The sequence below is a fragment of the Rissa tridactyla genome, chromosome 14, assembly GCF_028500815.1.
Source record: "Rissa tridactyla isolate bRisTri1 chromosome 14, bRisTri1.patW.cur.20221130, whole genome shotgun sequence".
Taxonomy (NCBI): Eukaryota; Metazoa; Chordata; class Aves; order Charadriiformes; family Laridae; genus Rissa; species Rissa tridactyla.
Window position 1 is genome coordinate 8,358,606 of NC_071479.1, and position 22,599 is coordinate 8,381,204.

General features: G+C 47.2%; 1 protein-coding gene across 3 annotated transcripts in view; it reads left to right on the forward strand.

The window, feature by feature from the left end:
- BRINP1 (BMP/retinoic acid inducible neural specific 1) overlaps positions 1-22,599 on the forward strand; it is an 89,964-nt gene that overhangs the window by 16,556 nt on the left and 50,809 nt on the right. For 2 of the 3 annotated variants that reach the window (XM_054220668.1, XM_054220670.1), the window contains exon 2: positions 12,404-12,671. In XM_054220668.1, coding sequence (XP_054076643.1) covers positions 12,454-12,671 — 218 coding nt within the window. In that variant the 5' untranslated portion in view covers positions 12,404-12,453. Of the gene's footprint in view, positions 1-9,221; positions 9,267-12,403; positions 12,672-22,599 lie in introns of all 3 variants that reach the window. The other variant, XM_054220669.1, reaches the window with a different exon arrangement.

Sequence of the window (22,599 nt, forward strand, 5' to 3'; positions counted from 1 at the left end):
TCACGGACTCTTCCAGGGGGTAATTCAGTGCTCAGTTTTACCATTGCTGACAGAGGGATGGGGCTCCAATATTACGGATGTGCTGACGACAAGGGGATAAGATCAACTTTCCAGTAAATAATCCAGAGTTTTCAAAATGTATCATCCTCGGGCATCTTTTCCTGCCTTCAACTTGTTCCGTTGTTGCCTAACACAGGAACAAATGGAGGCTCTTTGCTCCCTGCCCACCCCAGAGATGGGGCCACGCGTACAGAAACGTCGACGGGGATGGAGCCGTTTGTGGGGCGGGGAGGTGGAAACGTCAGCCTTTTAATGGAGGTCTCAGACTAGAGCTGTCCTCGCTATTAGCAAAGAGCTGTAATCCGTAGTGACAGGCCAGCTGGAGCAACAGCGGATCACCAGGCGGATCTGCATGCAGAGGTGCGCTTGGAGCAGCTGCGTGGGGGAATGCAGATTTCAACCTGCAGCGCCGGGCGGTAGAGACACGTCCCTGTAAGAGGAAAAGCAGACGGAAAAGTCCCATCCCATGTCCCCCCCCCTTATTTTAAATAAACCTCCAAAGATTGGGGATGCTTCTCCTTTTTATTCCCATTGCACAAAACACCGTGCTCCCCCCTGCGAAGACTCAGCCCTCTCTCCGAGGGATGCTGGCGGCCTTGCAATGGGACGGAGCAGCCCTTGCCACCTCTTTACGCTTTTTTTTTGGCCCGATGGAAGGGAGGAGAAGGGAAAGGAGGGTGGTCGTGCATGGCCGTGCTCTGCCTCCTGTTCCCTCCGCCGTCACGCCGAGTTTTGTATTCCGGCCCTGCCTTTGTGTATGTTGTTCCCCGCGCGTACGCGGGAAATGGGCTCTCCGTCCTCTCGCCGCGCAGACCCCGCCACCGACACCCGCTGCCCTCCGTCTCTTATCAAACTGCAGCGAACGCACGGGAGCCATTGGGGACATTTTCATCCATGAAATGAAGAATCAATAGAGTTGCCTCATTACAAGCTCTGCTCCGCGCTGCCGGTCTCTCCTTCCCTCTTGCCACTTGCCTTGCCCTTTCTTTCAACCTACTTTTACCACCACCTACACAGACTTCACGGCGCAAATTCACGGGTAGCAGTTCCCCTCCGCTCTGCACGGAGGAGCGAAAATATGGTTTAAAAGAAGTTAAAAAAAAAAAAAATAATAATTCAGGTAGACTTCCAAGAAGGAGGTGGAATATATCTTTTAAAAGTACATAAGTGGTTTGGAAGTCAAAGGCCCCAGGAGGTCAATGGTATTCAGACTTTTAAATCCCTGATGCTCATGAAAACATTCCACATAAATTTCACCCTGGAAAATCTGCATTTTCTTTTTTTCTCTCTCTTTTTTTTTTCTTTTTTTTTTTTTTAAACGAGCAGAGAAGTTGGTTTTCTGATGTGCAGAGTGGAGTGGAGCTGCGCTACGCAGTCACTGAGCTGCCAGAGCTGCTTGGAAAATGGACGTGCTATTTCCTTGGGAAATTCTCGCCTTTTGATTCGTGATTGTTTTTTTTTAAGCTCCAGTTCGAATGAGAATCATGCTCCCACAAAGCTCTTATGGCCTAAAAATTCAAAAGCAATAACAATTTGAGACCACCAATATCTTCTGTTTCTGTGGTGCTGTGGCACTCAAATGCTATGGGAAATATTTAGCATCGTATGATGATAATACATATAATAAATAAAACACCATCAAATATTTTATGCAATATATAGTATATTTTAAACTTATATCAATATAATACAGAATATGTAAAAATGTCAAAACAAATTAATTGAAACAACATTAAAATAATGTGTTTATCTCCTCAAAATGAAACATTTCAGCATAACTGAAATGAAGAGAGAAAATCAAACTGATTTGTTTTGACACTTTAAACATAAAAAAGTTTGTCAGAATTGACATGTTCTCATGCAACGTTTCGATTTCAAGAGAACTGCGTTTTCCTGCGAAAAACTGTTCTGTCAAAATTTTTTGACCAGCTCTACTTACAGTCTATCTAAACAGACAAGCATCACAGCCAAGACTCGCAAACGCTCCAGGTGGTCAGGAGATGGATTTAGCACAGAGCAGAACAGTCTCAAAGAAGGAAATAAATAAAACTCACAGCTAGAGGTGGCCTTAAACTTGGGTACCAACCTGCTTTAATGTTCGAGATGCTCAGAGCCGAGTGGTTTTGGACGCTAATCCCAGCAAGGACTAGATTCCTTCATATTTTTGGAAATCTGTGTGGCTGATGGAAGAGGCTATTTGTGATGGTCAGATGCCAGTGCAGATTCATAATATCCTCTGGGATTTTTCAGTTCTTGGCATTGGTTGGGGTCTAGCTAGTAACAGCCCTCTGTGTTTGACAGATTAATACTTGTAAGTAGGAGATGGCTTTATTTTCCACACATCCTTCTGTCTCGGTGGAAATCCCAGGCTTAGGGAATAGGCTGAAATGCAGCGCTGCAGGTTGGTTGGCTCTGAGATTCAAGGCTGGTGAGAACAGCTTTGGCTAGGAGTTCGCCCACCTTCACGATACACAGATTTTAAATTTTCTCATTATATAAATGCAGTTTCAGGTTAATTTGAGCTTCTAATTTAATATGCTGTTCCGAATTAAGAGTTAATATGATATTTGATTATCTTTTTGCAATGAGATCCAACCCAAGGCTCATTGACTTCAATAGACCTTCCAGCAGAACCTGCGACTGCAGAGCCTGCGTAGATGCATGCTTAGAGCGGGAGACCTCCACTCAAGATTTCTGGCTTCTCTTTCAGAATCTGCTGATAAAATGGTGTTATTTGGGGCTATTACACATTCTGTCTCGCATTTCTAGCCTGAACTTAAGCGCCTGTGCATTAGCGTGTATATAATTTCCCCTGTATGGGGAGTCAGGGTGGTAAAAGGAGCTGAACCTGGGCGTTTTCAGCCTCAGACCAGCGTCCTATGCACTGAAGGAATCCTCCCTAAACACTTACATCGGCACGCGATTCGTGTAACACGTCTCTCAGCCACTGGGCATCATCTCTCAGGCAGTCGCAGGGGTATCAAGCCCATGTCGGTGACCAGTTACCCCCACTCTGGTTCTAATTGCAGCTCTGCTCCTCCGCAGAAGGCTGAGCCGTGGTGTCCTTGGGAGGTCCCACCACCTCCGGAGCGGCCTGGCAGGACTGTTGCTCTAAGGCAGTGGCTGCAAGGAGCCAGCGTGGCTGCACGCAGGGGGAGATTTTTCCGGCCACAGCAAATTCTTCATCCGTTCAGCGTGATAAGAGAGGCGGATCCGCCCTGGGTCAGAATTGGCAGCCGCTGACAACTCGGGGTCCCTTTTCCCTCCCCTCTTCAGCTGCCCCCGGCTCCCTTGGCTTCATCCAGCCTGAATGGTGGCGGAACCTGGTGCCCATAAGAAGCGCTGAGTTAAATGGTGCTTTTCATCCTGGCAGGCAGGGCTGTCATTATCCAAGCAGCAGGAGCTGTACCAGGAGAAGCAACGGCCTGTGGATTTTAACCCCTTCTGCTCCTCCGGTAAGGGCTGAGGAACACAAAAGACCCAGGTCAAAAGCTGAGCTCCTTTCCGAGGGACAAGAAAAACAGGAAAATAAATCATTTGCAAGGATCATCAGGTAACCTCAGCTTCCTAGCATACCAAAATAAGCAGTGTTAACTTGCATTTCCCAAACCCTGTGGAGCGGGATCGCTCCGTGTGACTGTGGTGGTAAAGTCCCTGCCCAGGAATGAACTTCAGAACAACAAAAAAAATATTGCAAAGAATGCCAGGTGTGGGATAACAGTTGACCTTTTGGATTGAAAGTTACATTATTGCTCTTCGGGGCAGTTTTGGCATTGATTTTTTTTTTTCCTTCAAGCTTGTTGCTTCCAGGTCCAAATTGTTGCAATGGAATACGTTAGAAAGGCAAGATTGGCACCCAGAATGGAACAGGCAGGAAAGCAAAAACCAGGGTTTCTTGACTCTCACACAGGCCTCTCTGAACTTGATTTTCAGGTTACTGTCTTTCTCAAATTCCCAGTAAAAAATTGCAGGGAATAGTATTATTTTTGTTCAGTCTCTTGCGCATGGTTTGCAGGTGTTTGTTGTTCCAAAAGGCAAGAAAAGTATTAAATGAATTTGGACGTTTTCTTTTGTGCATAAATTACAAAATTTATTTTGGCTCAGTCAAAACATGCTGTTTAAGAAAACACTTCATTTTGATTTTTAATGTATATTACTCAACATGTAATGAAAAACAAAACACAATCTTGAACCGATCCTTTCCAAACAGAACACTCGACACATTCTGTTCCAAAGAAAAGCTGACTTTATCAAAATGCCTTTTTTTTTTTTTTTTCCCCTTAAATCAACAAATTTCTACAAAGCGTTTTGCCTCTGATGAATTGGCATTTTTCTGACATAAAATGAGCAATCCAAAAAAATTCTAAGCAGCTCTGTGGCAAGTCTTAGCTAATTCTGGAATAGTAGCATGAAGGTGCGTAGGAAGGGTACGGCAAGGAGATGTAGCACTGAGCTGAGACTTAAGAGATTTGGGTTGAATTCCTGAAGCAGTTATGAAATGATCTGGGACAAGCCATTAATCAACCCCGTGTCTCAGTTCCCATTCTGCAGAATAGGAGAAACAGCATTTCCCGATCTCCTAAAGCTACTGCAAGGATAAAAACCTATTAACACTTATGAGATTACTGGACTTTGATATGAGGTGTATAAATACTGAGAAGACAGAGCTGCATTTTTGTGTAACTTAGAATGAAATTATGGGGAAGTGGACTAGCTTGGACAATAATTTAATAATACCAGGAATAATGTCAAGTTCAGGGCGGTGTTTAATAGAAATCACTGCTCACCACCCACCATATTTTTTTTTAATAAGCAACTCAGAAAAGTGCAATTTATCATTATTATTATCATCTATATTCATTCTATCTCTGCCACTTCACAAATGAGAGGAGTTCCTCACAAACATCTACAAAGCTAGCTCATTATCCAGCCTCCCTATTTATAACTCTCATTTATGACAATAGCTATCAAAATCTTGCCAACAGTAGGGCTGCTGGTGTGCTGACACCACTGCTCCGCAGCCCGCTGAGCGGTATTATCTCACTGTTCCCTTGCGTTCCCCCATCTGTCCCTGGCCATCTGGTGTCCTTGGTCTTCTAATTAGATTGTAAGCTTTTTGGGGCATGGACCGCCTTTCTGGTTTCTGTCCGTACAGCACCTAGCACGACACTGTCCCGGTCTCAGATTCTGCAGGACTGTCCTCAAAATGTGATACTTCACCACGTATCTATGTGAATCTGCAGAAGGTCCTTTTAATTCGGTTCTCAATCTATTGAGCGCGGTTAGATGGATCCCCTTTCTAAGTAGAGCCCTGAACCAAGTGTCTGTGGATGCTGGATTTCAGAGTGGTGGCTTTGGCACCTTGGCTAGTAGGTTTATGATGGGGGCTAATGGAGTTTAATTCTGTCCAGCGCCACCTGATGTTGTGACTCGATGGAGGTAGCACGCCTGCCACAGTTCTTCGGTTTCAAGCCGCCTCTCATCCTTATCATAATAACACCAGGAGTTTATAATTAGCTGAAGCGCGGGGACAAACGAGCTGAAAACAGGTACCTCGTTGTTAGCAGTGTGCTTCTTGCCTCGCTATAGGCAGGGAGTAATTAGAGTTGCTGCACAAGACCTGCTCCCTTTAGGCTGCTGGTTGAACTGCATTAATAACGAAGGATTTGTAGGGTGGTTTTGGTTCACCGAATATTCTGACAAGTTGTAAGCAAAGTGTTGACAAACCCAAAAGGAAAAAAAACCTTTTCTCCTCTAAGTCATTTGGGGTCAAAAGAAATATTTTTATCACTGTTCTCTTTTAAGAGGCTGGGAAGACAAATCAAAAGGAGGAAAAGAAAAAGCTCTTGTAGTTTCAAATGGAGATTTGGAAATATTTCCCCTTGGTGCTCTCACAACCAAAAGACTGACATCTCCCAATCATTATTTTTTTCAGCGTGAACAATTTGGCAAAAGAATTTGTGGACTGTGCTGGTATTTTTGGAGAGGTATTTCTCACCCTCCCTCCTTGCCTTTCCTCGCCCAAAAATGCTTCAGCTGATGAATATCCCTCAGGTCTAACCACTCGTGCGTATTTTAAACTGAAATGGTTAAAGAATAAGTGCAAATTTAGACACTGATCAGTGCAGAATTACAAAAGTTTGGTGAGGAGTTCGCCCATCCCTGTCTGAAATGGAGAAATCCCACTTGCATAAAGAAATAGCTTTGCAATCAGTTGGGATTTTAGGATGTTGCATGCCACGGTCATCCAGATAGTCAGAGCCACTGCTGAACTGCAGCTCCATCCCTGAGTCTAGTCAGACAACAGCCTCTGCAGTTTGAGCTATAAAGACATCTAGGGTAGAAATGGCCAAATTCTGGTTTCCCAGGGCTCGGCTTTATTCACAGAAGTTCATATGACTTAAGAAACCCAGACAAATTGGATTCCCCGTCCCCTTCCAGCCACGTTCCCTGTTTTCCCCTGGCCCTGACACACAGAAGACGTCCTCGGCTCGGCTGGAGTGGCGGCCAGCGTTTCCAAAGGACAGCTAAAGCTGCTTCAGGGCAGTAACCACCTTCCAGCGCTTTCATGGGCCAGCTCTGAATTAGGTGCAGGACGTAAACGTTATTGCTCCAGTTGCACCCGGAGACTTAACACGAGTTAAATCCTAACGGCGCAGGGCAGTAGTTACCTGTCCACAGGAATGGGAGCGCGCAGCTCGCTCAAAGCGGGGATAGTTGCGTACAACCTAGGAGAGTGTCTCCCATACTTAAAATTAAGGATACACTTAAGCTGTTTGCTGAAATGAGGTCAGACATTCGTCGCTTTACAGGGTCGAGCTCTAAACTAACATAAGCTGTTTCATCTCTCCCTTGACACTTCAGACTTTTACTAATTTATCAGCATCCTAAAGCAGCGTGTGAAGTTGCTGCAGAAGAGAAGTGTTTCAGATACAAATAGCAATTGTTAGCCTCTTCCCTCTGGTAAATGGCAGCAGGCAGAAACCTCTCTCAACCTGCCAAGAACCAAATGTGGGACACAAGAAAGAATTATTGGTGCATGAAGCTTAAAGAGATAGGGGACTTATTTCTTTGCTGCAAATAATGTGTTCAGTAATTTCTCTTTCCTGAGTCTGCATTTCTGATGGAAATAGTTTACAACAATGAGCGTGAGAAAACAGAAGGGATGTGTGCGAGATCAATTTGAATCTAATAGAAGGGATAAATGAAAGGTACAGTGGTTAGAAGAGAGGTAGAAAAATCCCGGGAGGCAGAGGAGTAGTGGAATGTTTACAGCAAGCAACGGAGAGGCAGAGCTCCCACATTCTGCTTTCCCGTTTATAGCAGGGATCCGGGGCTACTCGGCCGCCCTCGTACGAAACAGGCCTCGCAATATAATTTTGTGCAAAATCTGTCACTCTGAGCTATCCCACTGTATAAAAATTACCTTTTAAGTGGCTAAGTAGACACCCAGCTTTATTCCTTTCTTCTTATTTCAAGAAACAATGGGAGTAACAGCACTTACCTGCCTTACTAGAGTGCTGAGAGCTTTAATTAATGTCTCTAATTCAATTTGAACTCCTTGGATAAAAGGCGCTGCCTTGTGACAGCAGAGGTATTGCCTAAAATAGAATATAATTAACACACAGATATCAATCACGATGAAATTAAGTGTACATTCAAATACAACTTGCACTTTACAGAAAGCACTTGCCTATTTTTCCTCCAAGAATCCTGAAGACTCGTAAGACAAGGAACATTTAATGTTCCAGGCTGAATTCAGATTAGAATAAGGCCGTCTTAAACCACCTAACAGACTAGAAGGGCTTGTGACAGAAATCTCCATTTGCACTGATGGATGTGCCTTCGTGATGGACAATGCTGGAAGCTGACCGTAACGTGTCTCAAAATCGGTATATCTAACGTTTTCCTTCTCCCAGTACTTATTTACTGTGACCTCCAGCCTACGTCGTGGCTCACCCACCGATTACGTTTATTAACAGATGTGACAATTGCACGATCACGTTTGCTGACGTGAATCAGAAGGACCCAGAGAACTGCAGTGCTCTGTAGCGCTCCTGAGTGGAAATGGGCTTTGTAGCTTGGATTTTTTTAACGGCTGCGTTACAAAGCTCGCCGACACCTTGAGGTGGTTGCCATTCGTTGCTTATAGGATAGGGACACCTATTGAGCCATGTGGGCAGCAGGACTGTGTTTTCCCAGGTGCTATAACCAGAAAATGGCCTCTCCAACAAGTTCACGGTCCAAGTAGTCAAACAGATAAGTCAAATAAACAGTATAGTGTCTCCGTGCTGATAACTGGAAAGTGAGGCAAAAAAGCATGTAAGGGCACCGCCCAAGATCATCGAGGAAATCTGGGGCAGAATTGAGCAGAATGCTGGATTCCTGGATCAAAACCCATTGCCCCAAGCCTCCCCTTTAGTGCAGAGATTTCTTCTGTGCCAGATTTAGCTTTTAGTTGGTCTTGGGTCTCCTATCCAAGGGCTATATTCTTGGAGACATTGCCTCCCTGCCCCTTCTTCCCCCATCCCTTTAGCAAAATCCCCAGAACATATCTTACATCAGTGAAGCCCCGTAAAGACACCTAACAAATTAATTTCAGATTCAGACTTGTTAGGAGTTAGATTGAATGCACCTCACAATATTGCCTTAGACACAAAATAATCCCACTTTAGTAAGCTTTATAGCTTCCATGGGGACCAGCCCCGTGGTGTGTATTAATCTTTAATGCGAAACAACATCTCTACAGCAGCTACAGGGGGGAAAAAGATACTACTAAAAAATTAAAGTTGATGGTGTGATAGTTGTCTAGACCCAATTGCGCTCTACCATCCTGCGTTGCCTCAGGCACCATTCCCTGCTCTCAGCACTGATCCAGCCAGCTTCCAGAGTGGAGATGTGTCCATTCCTTCTAGTCATCTCCAGGCATCTTCTCCCCGTGTCTTAACCCTTGGTTAAGAGCCATCACAACTCTAACCATCCTGACTCTACCTCTGAGCTAAAAGCAAAGGAAGGGAGGATGAGGAGGTGCGTGGGGGGAATTAGTGAATATCTCCTCTCTTTTATAAGCTGATATTTCCCCGATGTATGAGGCTCGCGTGTGTGAGGACACACTGGGATTTCTCTGAAACCCATTTCATTTGGCTCTTCTCATGTTTCAGTTCGCACTGTGCTGGGAACGGGAGGCGAGCCGTTGCTCCGCTTTGGTATGTAAAAGTTCCCGTCCTCTCTTTGCAATAGAAATTCAATAGAAAGTGCAATGTTTAAAGGGAAACTGATCCAGGCTGGCTGATGAAGGAATTAGTTATGGATGAGTTTAATGAACAGACAACCAAGCGAGTTTGAACAATGTGTACAGAACGACCGATTGTTATCAGCAGCAAATCTGCATGCCCGTCTGATGGCAAATACGCTGAGTTTGCAGCTGCTTGCTGTGCTGGGACACCGCAGGGCTGCAAAGAGCAGGAACGCGGAGAAGCAGCCTGGATGGAGGAGCAGGAGAGAAACAAGCCCCTGCACTGGAGTCTGGAAACGTTGAGGGAGGGACATAGCTGGGAGCATTTCCCAGTATTCAGCTCAGGTTCATGACCACCATGAGTGGAAGCAGAGATGTGCTGTAGCCCACTTGGAATATGCTCTGTTCCTCTCAGTGTGGGACTAGGAACTCCCCAAACCCCAGTTTTTTAAGGTAAAGTAGAACCAGTCCTTTCTGAGAGGCGAGGGACTAAAGCACCGAGAACTGCCACGTTGATGGGAGAAGTAGGAGTCAGTGGTGAAGGCTAATATTAAATACAAGCCTCCAGGAACAACCTCCTCAGTCAGCAGCTGCAGGTACCATTATGTTTAATAACAGTAATATTCTATCTTCAATGGCAAAGAAGTTTATATGTGCCCAACAGAAAAGGCGAACATTGGTTGACTTTCCCATACTTATTTTTTTTTTTATTTTTTTTTTTCCTTTCATTTCTTGGTGTAATGCAACAGCTGACTGTCATTTTTAACCAGACTTACACAACTCGGTTTTGTCAAGTGCTGTGGAGCTGACTGCCGCTCCACGAACACATGCTGCGCACACGTGCGGACGCCCACGCGCTGCGCCACGCACACGCACCCGGCACTTGCGCGCTCCCCGTCACACTCCCCCCTTCGACCCACCCGCGCAGGAGACACCTGCGCTCCCTGCCATGGGCTGCAGCCCGGCCGTGCTCCCCGTGAGAGCTCCTGGAGCCGAGGAGACCACGCTGAGCGCCAATGCTGGCGCCCTCTGGTCTCTGCTACGCTGCTCGCACCAGCCAAGGTCTCACGTTCACACGCCGCGCTGCGACCGTGCGCGGCACCTCCGGCACACCTTGGTTTGGCCTCTCCTATACTGTTAGTGGGACCTTGTCTCTCTGGGAATTACAGACTTTTAAAGTGCTTGTGGTGGACTCAGACCCAAAAGCAGAAGGAGTTTTGGAGATGTACAAAGAAGCCTGACACTAAATCTCACTTTGCCAAGCTCTGGATAGCCTAATTTCTCTTCCTTTAAAGATTCGCTACAGTTTCTCTGCACTATATTCTGCAACTATATATATTATATATGTATTTTTCTACATATATTTTTATATATATTTTATATATATATTTATATATATAAAATATATATATTTTGTATGTATGATATACATTATATGTATAATATATACACTATATATATATATTTGCACTATATTCTGCAAAAATAATATATATTCTATATATATATACACACCCTATATTCTGCAAAAATAGGTGGGTATCACCTGTCCTGAGGACAACTTTTTGGCCAGGCTTGTGCTCCCAGAGCGGGGAGGGGGAAGATGCATCCTCAAGATCGCTCTGCCGGCCCAGGCATGCCCGCCGCGTTGGCACGTCTTCCCCAAAACTCAGCAAGGCAGCCAGATGGACAGGAGGTGGGCAGGAGGAGGAACGCATCCTGCCTATGGAGAGGACTTTTTCTGAGCAGCATCAGCAGGTCCCAGGGATGAGGAACACAACCCAACATGCCGGGCTGCTGCTGCAGCCACGTTGCGGGTAGGAAGCAGAAGGGGAGGGGGGTCCACGCCAGGCGCAGGGTGCCAGCTAAGCAAGCTGCTCACCTGCCACCAACGGAGCACGCGGCTTCGTTCGGAGAGGGGCATCGCGCCAACAGCATGACTGCGGAGGCGGATGATCTAATGGCTGAAACGCTGGAAACGGGAGTCAGGAGACGAGGGCTCTCTTCCAGCTGTATCCGCGGCTTGCTGCGTAACCTTTGGCAAGGCGTTTCACCCCTCTGTTTCCCTTCCCACTCATCATATGTCTTGCCTGTTTAGCCGTTAAACGCATCGGGGAGAGGAGTTGGCTGGTAGCAGGGCTGTCCCCAGCCATGGTTTGATGGGGGTGGTGGGGGGTGCAGCAGGACAGCCGCTCTCCCATCACGTGAGCGACAGCGTGCCCTGCACCAGGTGGCGTGAAGCATCCCCTTAAGCTCCCTAGTAAATCTCCTCCGCTGAATATGCATGTTCAGTGTGTCGCCCTGCAGAGCCTTGATCTTGGGACGAGCCTCCAGGTCCTACTGTAATGGAAGTAGCAACAGACCCTGTCGTCCCGCCCCCCCCCCCCCCCGCCAGACACACACCTCCCAAACACCCAGGCAGGAAAGCAGGTTGAGGTGATTTTTATCTTGCAAAGTTTGGCAGGATTTCATAGTCGTGTGTGTGCGTGCGCGTGTGTGTGCGCATGTGCGTCTGTGTGTCCGCATGTGCTCGTCACTGAAGCCCGGGTAATTATTTTGTTTTATTTCTTTTTTGGCAACACTTTAAAGTAAGAGCTGGGTCTTTATAGATTGCTCAGGTTGCATGGAGTATGGATCACAGATCATCAGAGAGACATGAAAGCAGAAGACACGTTTCTCTGGCACAGCATTAAAGGGACAATAAAGGGGTAATTGTAGCCTAGGGTGCGGCCACCTTCTGCGCCCAGCCTTCACTCGCCTTTGCGGCACTGCGGAGAACTTCACGAGGGAAATGATGGAAAAGCTGGGGTGAGGATGTCTCAGGTCAGGACCTGGTTATTTCAAAGGTGGTATATGTTCAGGAGGTTAAAGGCACCACTTAGGTACATGAATAAAACGCTGCCAAATACTCTAAGTTGTAACACAGGCAGACTGAAGTCTTTTAAAACTTGATTTTTCATGTCTGTTTTCACCCTGAGAGACAGTTGTCAAAGGATCAAAGCAATTCCCATTTTTAAACTCTCTCTTTCTCTCCCTCCTCCCTCTCCTCCCCTCCATTTCTCTCTCTCTCTCTCCTTCCTTCCTCCTCTTCCCTCTCTTTTTCAACAGGACTCCACAGAATGGAGCAAGAATGAGAGGAAAAAGGCAGACAGAAAAGCATGAACTGGAGGCTTGTTGAGTTCCTCTACCTCCTGTTTATATGGGACCATATACTAGTACAGCCCTCCCACCAGGACCCAGCTGCTACCAACCAACATGTCTCCAAGGAATTTGATTGGCTTATTTCAGACAGGGGGCCTTTCCACCACTCACGGAGCTACTTATCCTTTGTGGAAAGACATCGTCAAGGATTTACAACCAGATATAAAATATACAGGTATGTTGGTTTCCTACAGCACCTGTAGCTTGGCTAAGTTGTTAGGTGGTGGGAACTCAGCCAGTTCCCGTGGGCTCAAGGCTTGTAGTCAATGGGAGACGCATCATTGTCCCCATTCCACCTGGAAACGCTTCTTTGGTTCTTCGTGGTCCTCAGCTGGCAACACAAATTGCTTCAAAGACTCGTGTAGTGCTCTGATAGTGAGATGAAGGCACTGCGGTACCACGGCAATGTGCACGACACAGATGGAGATAAAAAGGGACAAAGGGTGTGGGTGGACTTCATTTGTGGTGACAGAGAAGTTCACAGGCGGGTTCACGGGTATGTTTTTCAAATCAGTGTACCTTTGGGCAGACCAGGCCTCTGTAGCAAGCTGAACTGCCAGTAGCGGAAGGTTCACGCGGGCAAGAAGAGACATAAAGATGGCAAGACACGCATCAGTACGGCAGTTCTCACACTGCTGTGCATGAGTCTTAGCTGTGTACTGCCTACCACAGACCTTGCAGATTGTCTCCCTTGTATGAGTTGAACTTGCCCCCCAGAACTGTGATCTTGGTTTAAAAGTCTTCCAATTAAAAAACGACAGAGAATAGGCAGAAATCGGATTTTCCTTTACCTTCTAGGTTTTGAAGCCTTTGTTCTGGCTTGTTTCAAGCTCTTCTTGCCAGCTGTGATATTCAGAAACACCCGTCTCTCTTTTCGTTTTAACATGAAAAGCTGGGGTGCTCATACGAGCCTCCCATTAAAGCAGCAAGTGCTTTGGAGTGAAGGGGAATAAGCCAGCGAGTGTCATGAGATTTGCACTAAACCCCAAAGAGACTGCAAAACTCTCCTAGGCATGTGCGCATTTACGTAATTATATGGTCCGGTTGTGTTTCGGAGAGACACTTGCAAACACAACCATGCAAACTGGTGGGTAGGGAAGTACTGGTGAAGATCCTGCTGGCAACACGCACGCGGATGCACGCACACGGTGACCGGGGGGCGGGGGGAGCAGGGAAACCACGTGCGCGCAGGCAGCGTGCGCCCGTGGGCAGAGAGCCAAAAGCACTTGCAGAGTCACAGCGACGTGCGAGACCTCACCTGTATGCAGGGAAGAAAAATGAGTTGTGCCCGTCCGGGGGCCTCCAGGGAGTGCAGCGTCCCCTCCCCTCGCAGCAGCCCGCAGAGCAAGGGCAGGTTAGCATGGGTTGAAGGTATTGCCCTGGCTTGTCCTCTTCATTCGAAATGGCTCAGGGGGAAGACAGCCCCGAAACCTAGAAATTACACTGCCACGCTTCCACTGAGGATGTCTCACTGTCTTTGCTTGCACAGAGGAGCAGAGAAAACATGCCTTTTTCAAAAAGACTTTCTTCCTGGTTGTGGATATCCCCAGCTCGCCTCCTGCCCTCGTGGAGACTGCAAATCTCTGCCCCACGCAACGCCCCTGGCAGTGGCTCTGCCCTTTGCTAAAGACCTATTCAGCCCTGAACGCCACCGCAGCAGTCTACAGGGGCCCTAGTGGGAGAGAAATGCATGCGATGTATGTGTTCAGACACATCTAAGAACTGTCACTGTAGGTCAGGCCAGAGATCCATCAAGCCTGGGATCCTGTCTCTAAGAATCACGGAGAAACGGGTCTGGAAGGACCTTGAGAGGTCATTTAATCCATGCCCCTTCCCCAAGGCAGACTCAGACGTACCTGTGTCACATCTGACAGAGGTTCGTGGGCAACCTCTCCTGAAAGGTTTCCCGTGACGGAGAATTCACACCCAGAGCCGGCAGCCTGCGCCACGACTTTGCTGTCCCCGCTTTTATAAAGGAGCTAAAATCTTGTTTGTATGCGAAGCCTGTGATTTCTAGTTTTATCTGCTATGGGGCGAGGAACAAACTCCCCTTTGTTTTGTAGGAGACTGGTAAGAATTTGAAGGCTTATCTTGGTTCAGGATGAACTTTATATATGGGAAGCGGAAATGGATCTGTTTTTCTCAATTTCTGCTGGCTATTGCCAAAGCACTTAGGAAAGCCACTTGTAGCATGGGGAGGACACTATGTCCTCCTTCTTCCAACATGGAAGAAAATGGGCAGCAGAATTCTGCGTGCATGGGAGGTGTCTGAGAAGGGTCTTGCAGATGGTCATCACGCTGGAGAAGTCATTATTCACAAAAGAAAATGGAGATGAGACAAAGTCCAGTAGAAGTTGTTAGGGAGAGAGTTTAGAGAGACATGGGAAGGCTGCGAGGGCACCTAGGGAGGCATCTCATGGCCAAATACCACGCACTAAGCTGGAGGAGGGAGCTGAGGGCTTGGGGAAATGATGGAAAAGCTGGGGTGAGGATGTCTCAGCCGTGTGTGTCATGGTTTGAGCTGCTGGGAGCTCAGCGCTTTGGAAACACAGGCTCTGGGAGTGACTTCTGCTCCACCTGCGGTCAGCTGAGGAGGAGAGGAAACCCCATGTGCTTCGGCAGAGCAGATGGAGCCATTAGGTGGGAGGCTGGCTAGATGTTGGAGGGTTGTTTGCTTTTAATATCTGGCCCCGTTGGCAGAACCGGTCACTTAAAAATTGGGCCCATGCATTTTTTAAGGAGTATCAAAACCAGCCTAGCTCTGGTGAATTAGCGGAGCCACAACCAATTCTCGCAGTTAAGAGCTGGACTCCGAGCACACACATCCTCCAGAACATATCATTTTACTGAAACCCACAGGGGTAAAATCTCATTTTGTGGGCTCCTTAAATTGACTTCGAGAATCTGTGAAGCTGTTGGGATTTTGTCAGCTGTTTAATTCCAACACAGAAGCCTCTTTCCTCCCAAATGATGTCTCTCAATTGCTCTTTGCACTAGACTAGCCCAAGGGAGGCACATATTCTACATTAAGGATATTGCTCCTTTCCTTAGAAAAGCAGCTGATTTGGAGCATGGGAGTTTTCTGTGTAGTCTTCTCTTCCAATGTTCCTTTTCTCTCACACTTTTTTTGGTTGGCTGGTTTGTTCTTTGTCCCTCGGTCAGACAGTTCCTTGGGGCACTTGTGACTTTGTTGGGTGAGGTTTGACCCGACAACTGCTCTTCTCCTAAGGCCAGTAGCAGCAGACCTCAAACCAGCCACAACGACCAAGGATTTGGAGTGGATGTGAAATCGGGCGAGAGGACCTCACCCGCCCCTAATTGAAACGCTGTCGCCTCTTTAGTGGTGATTTCCCCAGTGTCTTGCTGTGCAGGAGCATGGACACAGCGCGTTAGGACCGTGTCATTTACATTGAAAACCCACCGAGATAAAGCCACTGCCAAAGCAACGCAGCAGCGTAAGGCAAAATGCAGCATTTTCTCCTTTTTACAGGTGATGCTAAAAAGGAAGCACCACCAAAATAAAACATGCAACGCTCCCCTTTCCATCAGAGCGGCCAGAAGTCTGTCAGCAGCAAGCAAAGAGCCTGTTTTAGTGAGCAAGGCTATTTTATACACTGCATAAGCAGAATCACTGTACAACAGCAGAGCTGCCGATATCTCTTCCTAGGATGCCTACCATCCTAGCACGGAACGGCAGTCCGCTGTTCCAGTCTCCAAAGGCTCGTCCCCTCCTTCTGTATATTGCATTTTAGCAGATTTTAGGCCTCTTTCTTGCGAAACTTGAACCACTGGTTTTCCCTGTACCCTCAGTCAAGGTTTGCACCTTGCACACGATATTAGTAGGAAGGCAAGCGAAGGGGGAGATGTTTTCTATTAAATCATGGACAGTAGGGGTAGATACAATTGCGTTAAGGAAGCACATTAATCAGCATCGATTCATACTAATAAGGCTGGTTTAGGGGGGCCTCTGGCAGGAAAATGCTGCTTTGATCATTATCTGTGCACTCTGATGCTAATGCAGATAGGATAGCAGATGCTGAGAGTGGTTTGTGGGATGTCTGAATATTCATTATCACTATCCTTGTTGTCGTTCCTAGCCATGAGAGCCTTGGGTACGAGGTTCTGCACGAAGGCTGGAAAACAGATGAAGCTCAGCTTGGCTTTGGGACTAGGGCACTGCTCAGACCAGAAAACCTTCATGTTACCAGAATTCAGGAGTTAACAGCTTCAGTCCACTTCTTTGAAGTATATTGTTGTGTTGTCCTTTTTTTTTTTTTTTCTTTTTTTTTCTCCCAGAAACTGATTATTTAGCTACCAGGCAAAGCAAAGGAAACAGTAGACTGAGCACTGGAATACACTATGCAAATAGCCAGGCAGAAGCCCTGAAACAGCGGCATTTCGCTAACGATGCTGCGCAGCTTAAGCAAGTTCTAGAAAAAGGAATCTTTTCTAGGAAAAAAGACAACGAGGCTTTGTTGTTCGATGCCAGAAGTGAGACACGGGAGGCAAAGAGGGTCTCATCCGGCCGGGTAGACAGGCTGGCACTGCCAGTTTTCCCACAGCAAAGGAGCGACAGGACACCCCGCCTTGGGAAGAGGGACACTCTCGGTTAGACCGGCAGAGAGGTAACGCAGGCAGCAGCTGTATTTTTGCCCTGGGCTCACGGTATGGCTGTGGGTAAGCTCACTTCGCCATACCTCGGTTCCCTCCCCACGCCCCCGAGGATGGGAGGCGACAGCGTCTGTCTGCTCTGCGTTGCTGGGCAGACTTAATTAAAAGCTGCAAGGCGTTTGGACGTAAGGGACGGCAGCAATATAAAGTGGATGGTCACAGAGGGCTCAAGGGGAACGTGCATGTACAAGAAGAAATGTGGATTTTCCGCGTGTGGGAGTTTAATTCCATTTTCTGAAATGACAGTAAGGACAGGGAAATCTGGCTCTCTGTGTAAGAGAGTGGGGAAACCCTGGGGTATAGAAGAGAGATCTGCTCGCCTTGCAACTTCTCCTGCAGCGGGACCGTTTAGAGGCTGCCTAATTTCATGAAACCTGCAAGTACAGAATACTTCTGAGACCTCTGCCAACTCTGGTTAAAATGCACCGACAGATTCAAAACGTAATGGGGGATGCGACAACAAAGCAGCATCCCTCCGCCTGCAGAGTGACAGGGCAAAACTGATTGCTTACGTACACTCGTTACAGTAAGGTCCCTGGATGTATAAAAAGGAAATACAGCTCCTGAGACAGGAAAGGTTGTGAGTAACTGGCTGCACAAGCTAGCTGTAAAATGGTTGGGATGGCGCCTGGGGAAAAAAAGCTGATTTTCCCCTCGCCCCCTCCAAAAGTCATTTTTTCAGGAGGGCAGTGCCTGTCTGGGACAGGTCAATGGAGAGGCAAGGGGTATCTCCACCCTTGGTGGTTTCCAAGGCTGTACAAAGCCACAGCTGATGTGCTCAGAGCTGGTGATTTTCCTCCTTCAGGTGGGAGGTTGGATTAGGGACCCCCAGGGTCCCGTCTAACGAACATTTCTGTGATTTCCCTGTTTCTCCCATTCAGAGTGGACACTAAACTGGGTGCTCATAAAGGGATTTGCACTGCTGAATACATTTGGCCACGCTAGAGGTTTTTATTTAGTCCTAGAAAACCCACAAATCTGAGCAGCTATGTGCTCTCTAAACGTGTCATTCCCTTGGCAAAGAAGAAAATTATCAAGAAGCGAAGATCTTGGCTGTGCACGTAGCATGAGCTACAACTGACTTAGAAGTGCATATGCTGTTCTGCTGCTCAAATTTTCCCTTAGAGGAAAAAAAAAAAATATATATATAAAAATTTGAGAAAAAAAATTCGTTCTCAACAAAACTTTCAAAAGTTTTATGGCACCACAAATTAAAAACAATGAGCCAGATTCTCTGTGGCATAAATATGTGAAGCTGTTGACCTCAAGGAAAATTCACCGATTTATTGGGCGGAGAACCTATTCTAGTATAGCCAGCATTGCCCACTGCCCCAGGACCTGCAGACGCAGCACCAGGGCTTATACGGCTGCTTGCCCGGGCTGGCTGGCCGGGACCATTGTGAGCTGTTATTATTTCTAAGGAAAAGCAGGATGTAACTCCTACCTTCAGGCACCAGACTTGGACAATCCGGCTAGTGAATGTGAAGTTTCTATGACTGTTTTTTAGCAGCTTCTCTTACAGAAGTTTTTGCCTTTCCTGACCAGACCTTCCAGGCAGGTTTCACGCAAACCCGTGATTTCCAAAACTGAGGAACTGATGTGGCAGAAAACTAATCTGGCAAAAAAAAAAAAAAAAAAGAAAAAAAAAATTAATTTTCAACAAGATCACTTTTCCGGTCTCGTTCGTTGTACGTTCAGGTGATAGTAAAGGGACAGGACCGTGCGGATGGAGGCAGGAAGGGGACTAAGGGGACTGGCGAGACGGCTGTTTTCAGCAGCAATGTGGATTAAAGTTGTATTAAAGTGGTTGTGAAAACGCATGCTAAGTTTTGGCAGAGACAAGATCTATTAGAGCGGCTTCTACCATTTTTTTCAGTTCCTTATTCTACTCCCATCTCTCCACTCCTCATTGACTCCTTTTGCTGTCTCTCTACTGCATTGAATTTAATCTACTGGTCACTAGAGCTGTACAAATAATTGATTTTGTGGTTCACTGGTTGTCTGGAACAAAAAAATAACATTCAAAATGGGCTGATCTGAAATGGATGTTTGTTCAACTTTTCAGTAAAAAGGAAAAAGATCAAAACATTTCATTTTAGGCTCAATGAAAGGCTTAAGCTTTGCTGTTTGTTTTCATTTTATTAATCCAGTGAAAAACTTTTTTCTCTTCAATGTTTAAGGCGTAACAGTTTATCTCAAAAGACGAGGTCAACCAATGACACTTAAAAGATGTCAAAAGGGAAACATTTTTATTTTGAGTGTATTTTGTCTAGCTGTTTGCTCTTCAGCTTGCTCATTCAATTTATGTTGAATTTGCAAGTAGTTTTTATGTCGTTGAAATAGGGAAGGAGAAAAAAAAACAAAGACGGACTGTCCTTATTTTTCACTCTGAGACTTTGAAATCTTAAAATTCCCCAGGGTTCAGCCTTTGACTTTCCTTGGGTTCAGCTTTTAGCATTTTAGGATTAATAAAAATAACAATGATTTCCCCAGCACCACTGGGCAAGGGAGGCGCAGCCAAGAGGAGCAGCAGGATGGCGGCTTCGCCGTGGGCAGGCTCACGCTTGCTCAAATCGAAGCTGGATGCCGAGACCTGGGTGCTACTGACTAGAGACAAACTGCACAACCCGGGTGCGGTCCTGGCTCCTCTCTCACATCCTGGCAAGTTTTCAGTCCTGTTCTAGTTGTTTGGATGCCTCAAGCATCCAAAACGGCACCGTGAAGGTTCTTCTCAAACAGCATTAAGGTGATGCTTTGCACTGGTACAAATTGATAGGCACCGTTAGGCTTTTTAATCTTTGCTTTGGCTTCTTTAGTCGTGCTGAAGTTCTGCTGACAAGGTTTTCCTATTAGGTTTTTATGCTATCTGTTTAAAGGGGACATCAACTTTTATGTTTTCCAGGCAGAGGCAAGGCTTTTTTAGGAGAGGCAACGCAGCAGTTGAAGGACAGAGGGAGCTGAGATGAAAGGAGGCTCTTGCCTCTGCGTGGAATGAGCAATGGAAATCCGTGCAGCATTGCACGGCAAAAAATACGAAATCTCCATAGTTTACATTATGCATGTAAACGAGTGATGTACATTGGTTTGTAATCAGTAAATGCCTTGTAAATAAATGTGTGTAAACCAAAAATTTAAATCTATTTCCATAGTGCATGTAAACAATGAAGCCTTCTAGTGTTCTCTTCAATGTAAATGTTAATCTGGAAATGACATTACTACGAGTTTCTGCAACTTTACAAGAGAGCCACAATTTACATTCCTGTCTCACCAGCCCTAACGCAGCCGCCTGGCAAACAGGAGCCATCCAGCGATGGGCGTAAACCAGCCGATTCCATCACGTAGCCTCTCCTTTAGCCACAACCCTCATTCTTCATGCAGTTCAGGGACCAGTGTTGTTACATTCCCTGCATAATGCGTCTCCCTGCATATGGGAAGCTTTTAATGTATTTGCATAAGCAGAATGAAGGCAGGAGAGGGGGATGGCGGGGAACGGCTCCGGCCGAGCTGTGCAGCACTTAGTCCTGGGAGCGCTGGGCTGAGCTTGGCCCTCGTCGGGGCCGGAGGAGCAGCTGCTCTGGCTGCGTTCGGATTCAGATGGCGAGGGCTTGCGAACATCCCTGGCAGCTGCAGGGCTTGACAGAAGGACACACCTCTCCTTCTCTTTGATATCCTTGAGAACGGAGGGCAACTGGAAGGATAAATGGCGCCAGCCTTTGATGCGCTCAGAGACAGGGGAATAGAACACCTGGCCAAGCTTTGGGGAAGGGCAAACCCTCATCTCAGGGTGCCCAGGCCGTAGGGAACGGCGGGGAAGCAGCGCATTTGATAAGTTCAGCTTCTGATAGCGTGCTTGTGGTTAGGGCAGGCCAGTTCCTCTGGAGGGAGGCGCTGCGCGTGAGCTGTGTGCCTGGCAAGGCGTATCGCTAACTGGTTGCCCTGTCTGCTGACCCGGCTAAGCTCTGCGCTGGAGCGGCTGAGCGTCAGCCCAGCTCTGCAGAATCGCACGCCCAAGCGCAAAAATTCCCTTTCCGAAGCCGGAACGAAATATTTTAGCCAACGCATCCCAGAAAGCAGCATGGGCTAATATTTTTAGTCACTGAACCTTTCCGAAGAGATCCGCATCCTGCTGGGCCAGGAGGGGGCTGTCTACGCAGTCCCCTCGGAGACCTTCCTCGGTGGGGGGTGTTCCTTTCCCCTCGGCATGAAGAGTGGCGGGCTGTGCCCGGCAGCAATCCCAGGGATGCTCCCCAGCACACCGCAGCTGCAGTGACTCTGCACGTTCCTCTCAGATTTCTTCAGACCAGCAGACTACGGCCCAGTGGCTTGGGAGCATATTTTAAAAACTAACAGGCCAAGGAGAAGCCTTCGCTCTTCATGGTTTTTTTTTTGTGGTTTTTTTTTTTGGTGAGCAGACTATTAATTCTGCTTTTAAATCAGGCAGATGCTTATTTCAGCAGAGAAGCTGTTACATTTAAAAAAAAAAAACTTAGATGCACGGAATAATTTTGTTCTGGCACCAGTAGCACTGGGAGATGGCATGACTGTACCTATTATAGGGGTTTTTCTATTTCTGGATCCTTCTAATGTTTCCCTTGGGTTCTAGAAAGTATTTTTTTTTCCCTTCTTTTTTGCTGATTGCCACCCACCAGCCGCTGTAAATGGAACAAGATGCGTCCCACTGGGGCAGTCGGAGACATCCAGGCTGGTTTCCCGTGTTTAACTACTGAGTGCAGGTACAGAACCCCAGGACACATCTGAAAAGAAACCCAGGCATCAGCTTTGCCTGCAGCGGGGAGGGAGAAGAGTTTGGGTCAGCCCTTTGTGCCAGGATCTCTTCTCCAGGCAGCGTGAAATCAAATATGCTCGTGTGGAGCCGGCGGTTCCTCCGTGTGCTGCAGCACACGTGCGCCCGGCGAAGGAGCTGACGCAGCACAACGGCAGCGTGGCGCAGCCTCGGCTTCTCCTCCGGAGAGCCTGGGAGGTGGTACCTGGGCTGCTCCTGGGGAATGGCAGCATTTAGGGAGTGTTCTGCCAGCCGGTCTGTGCACTAGGGATGCTGTTCATAGAATCGTTTTGGTTGGAAGAGACCTTTAAGATCATCCCGTCCAACCGTTAACCCAGCACTGCCAAGTTACCACTAACTCATGTCCCTCAGCACCACGTCTGCTCGTCTTTTAAATACCTGCAGCGATAGTGACTCCACCACTTCCCTGGGCAGCCTGTTCCAGTGCTTGATGACCCTTTCGGTGAAGAAATTTTTCCTAATATCCATCCTAAGCCTCCTCTGGCGCAACTTGAGGCCATTTCCTCTTGTCCCATCGCCTGTTCCTTGGGAGCAGAGACCGACCCCCCCTGGCTACCCCCTCCTTTCAGGGAGTTGCAGAGAGCGAGAAGGTCTCCCCTCAGCCTCCTCTTCTCCAGGCTGAACACCC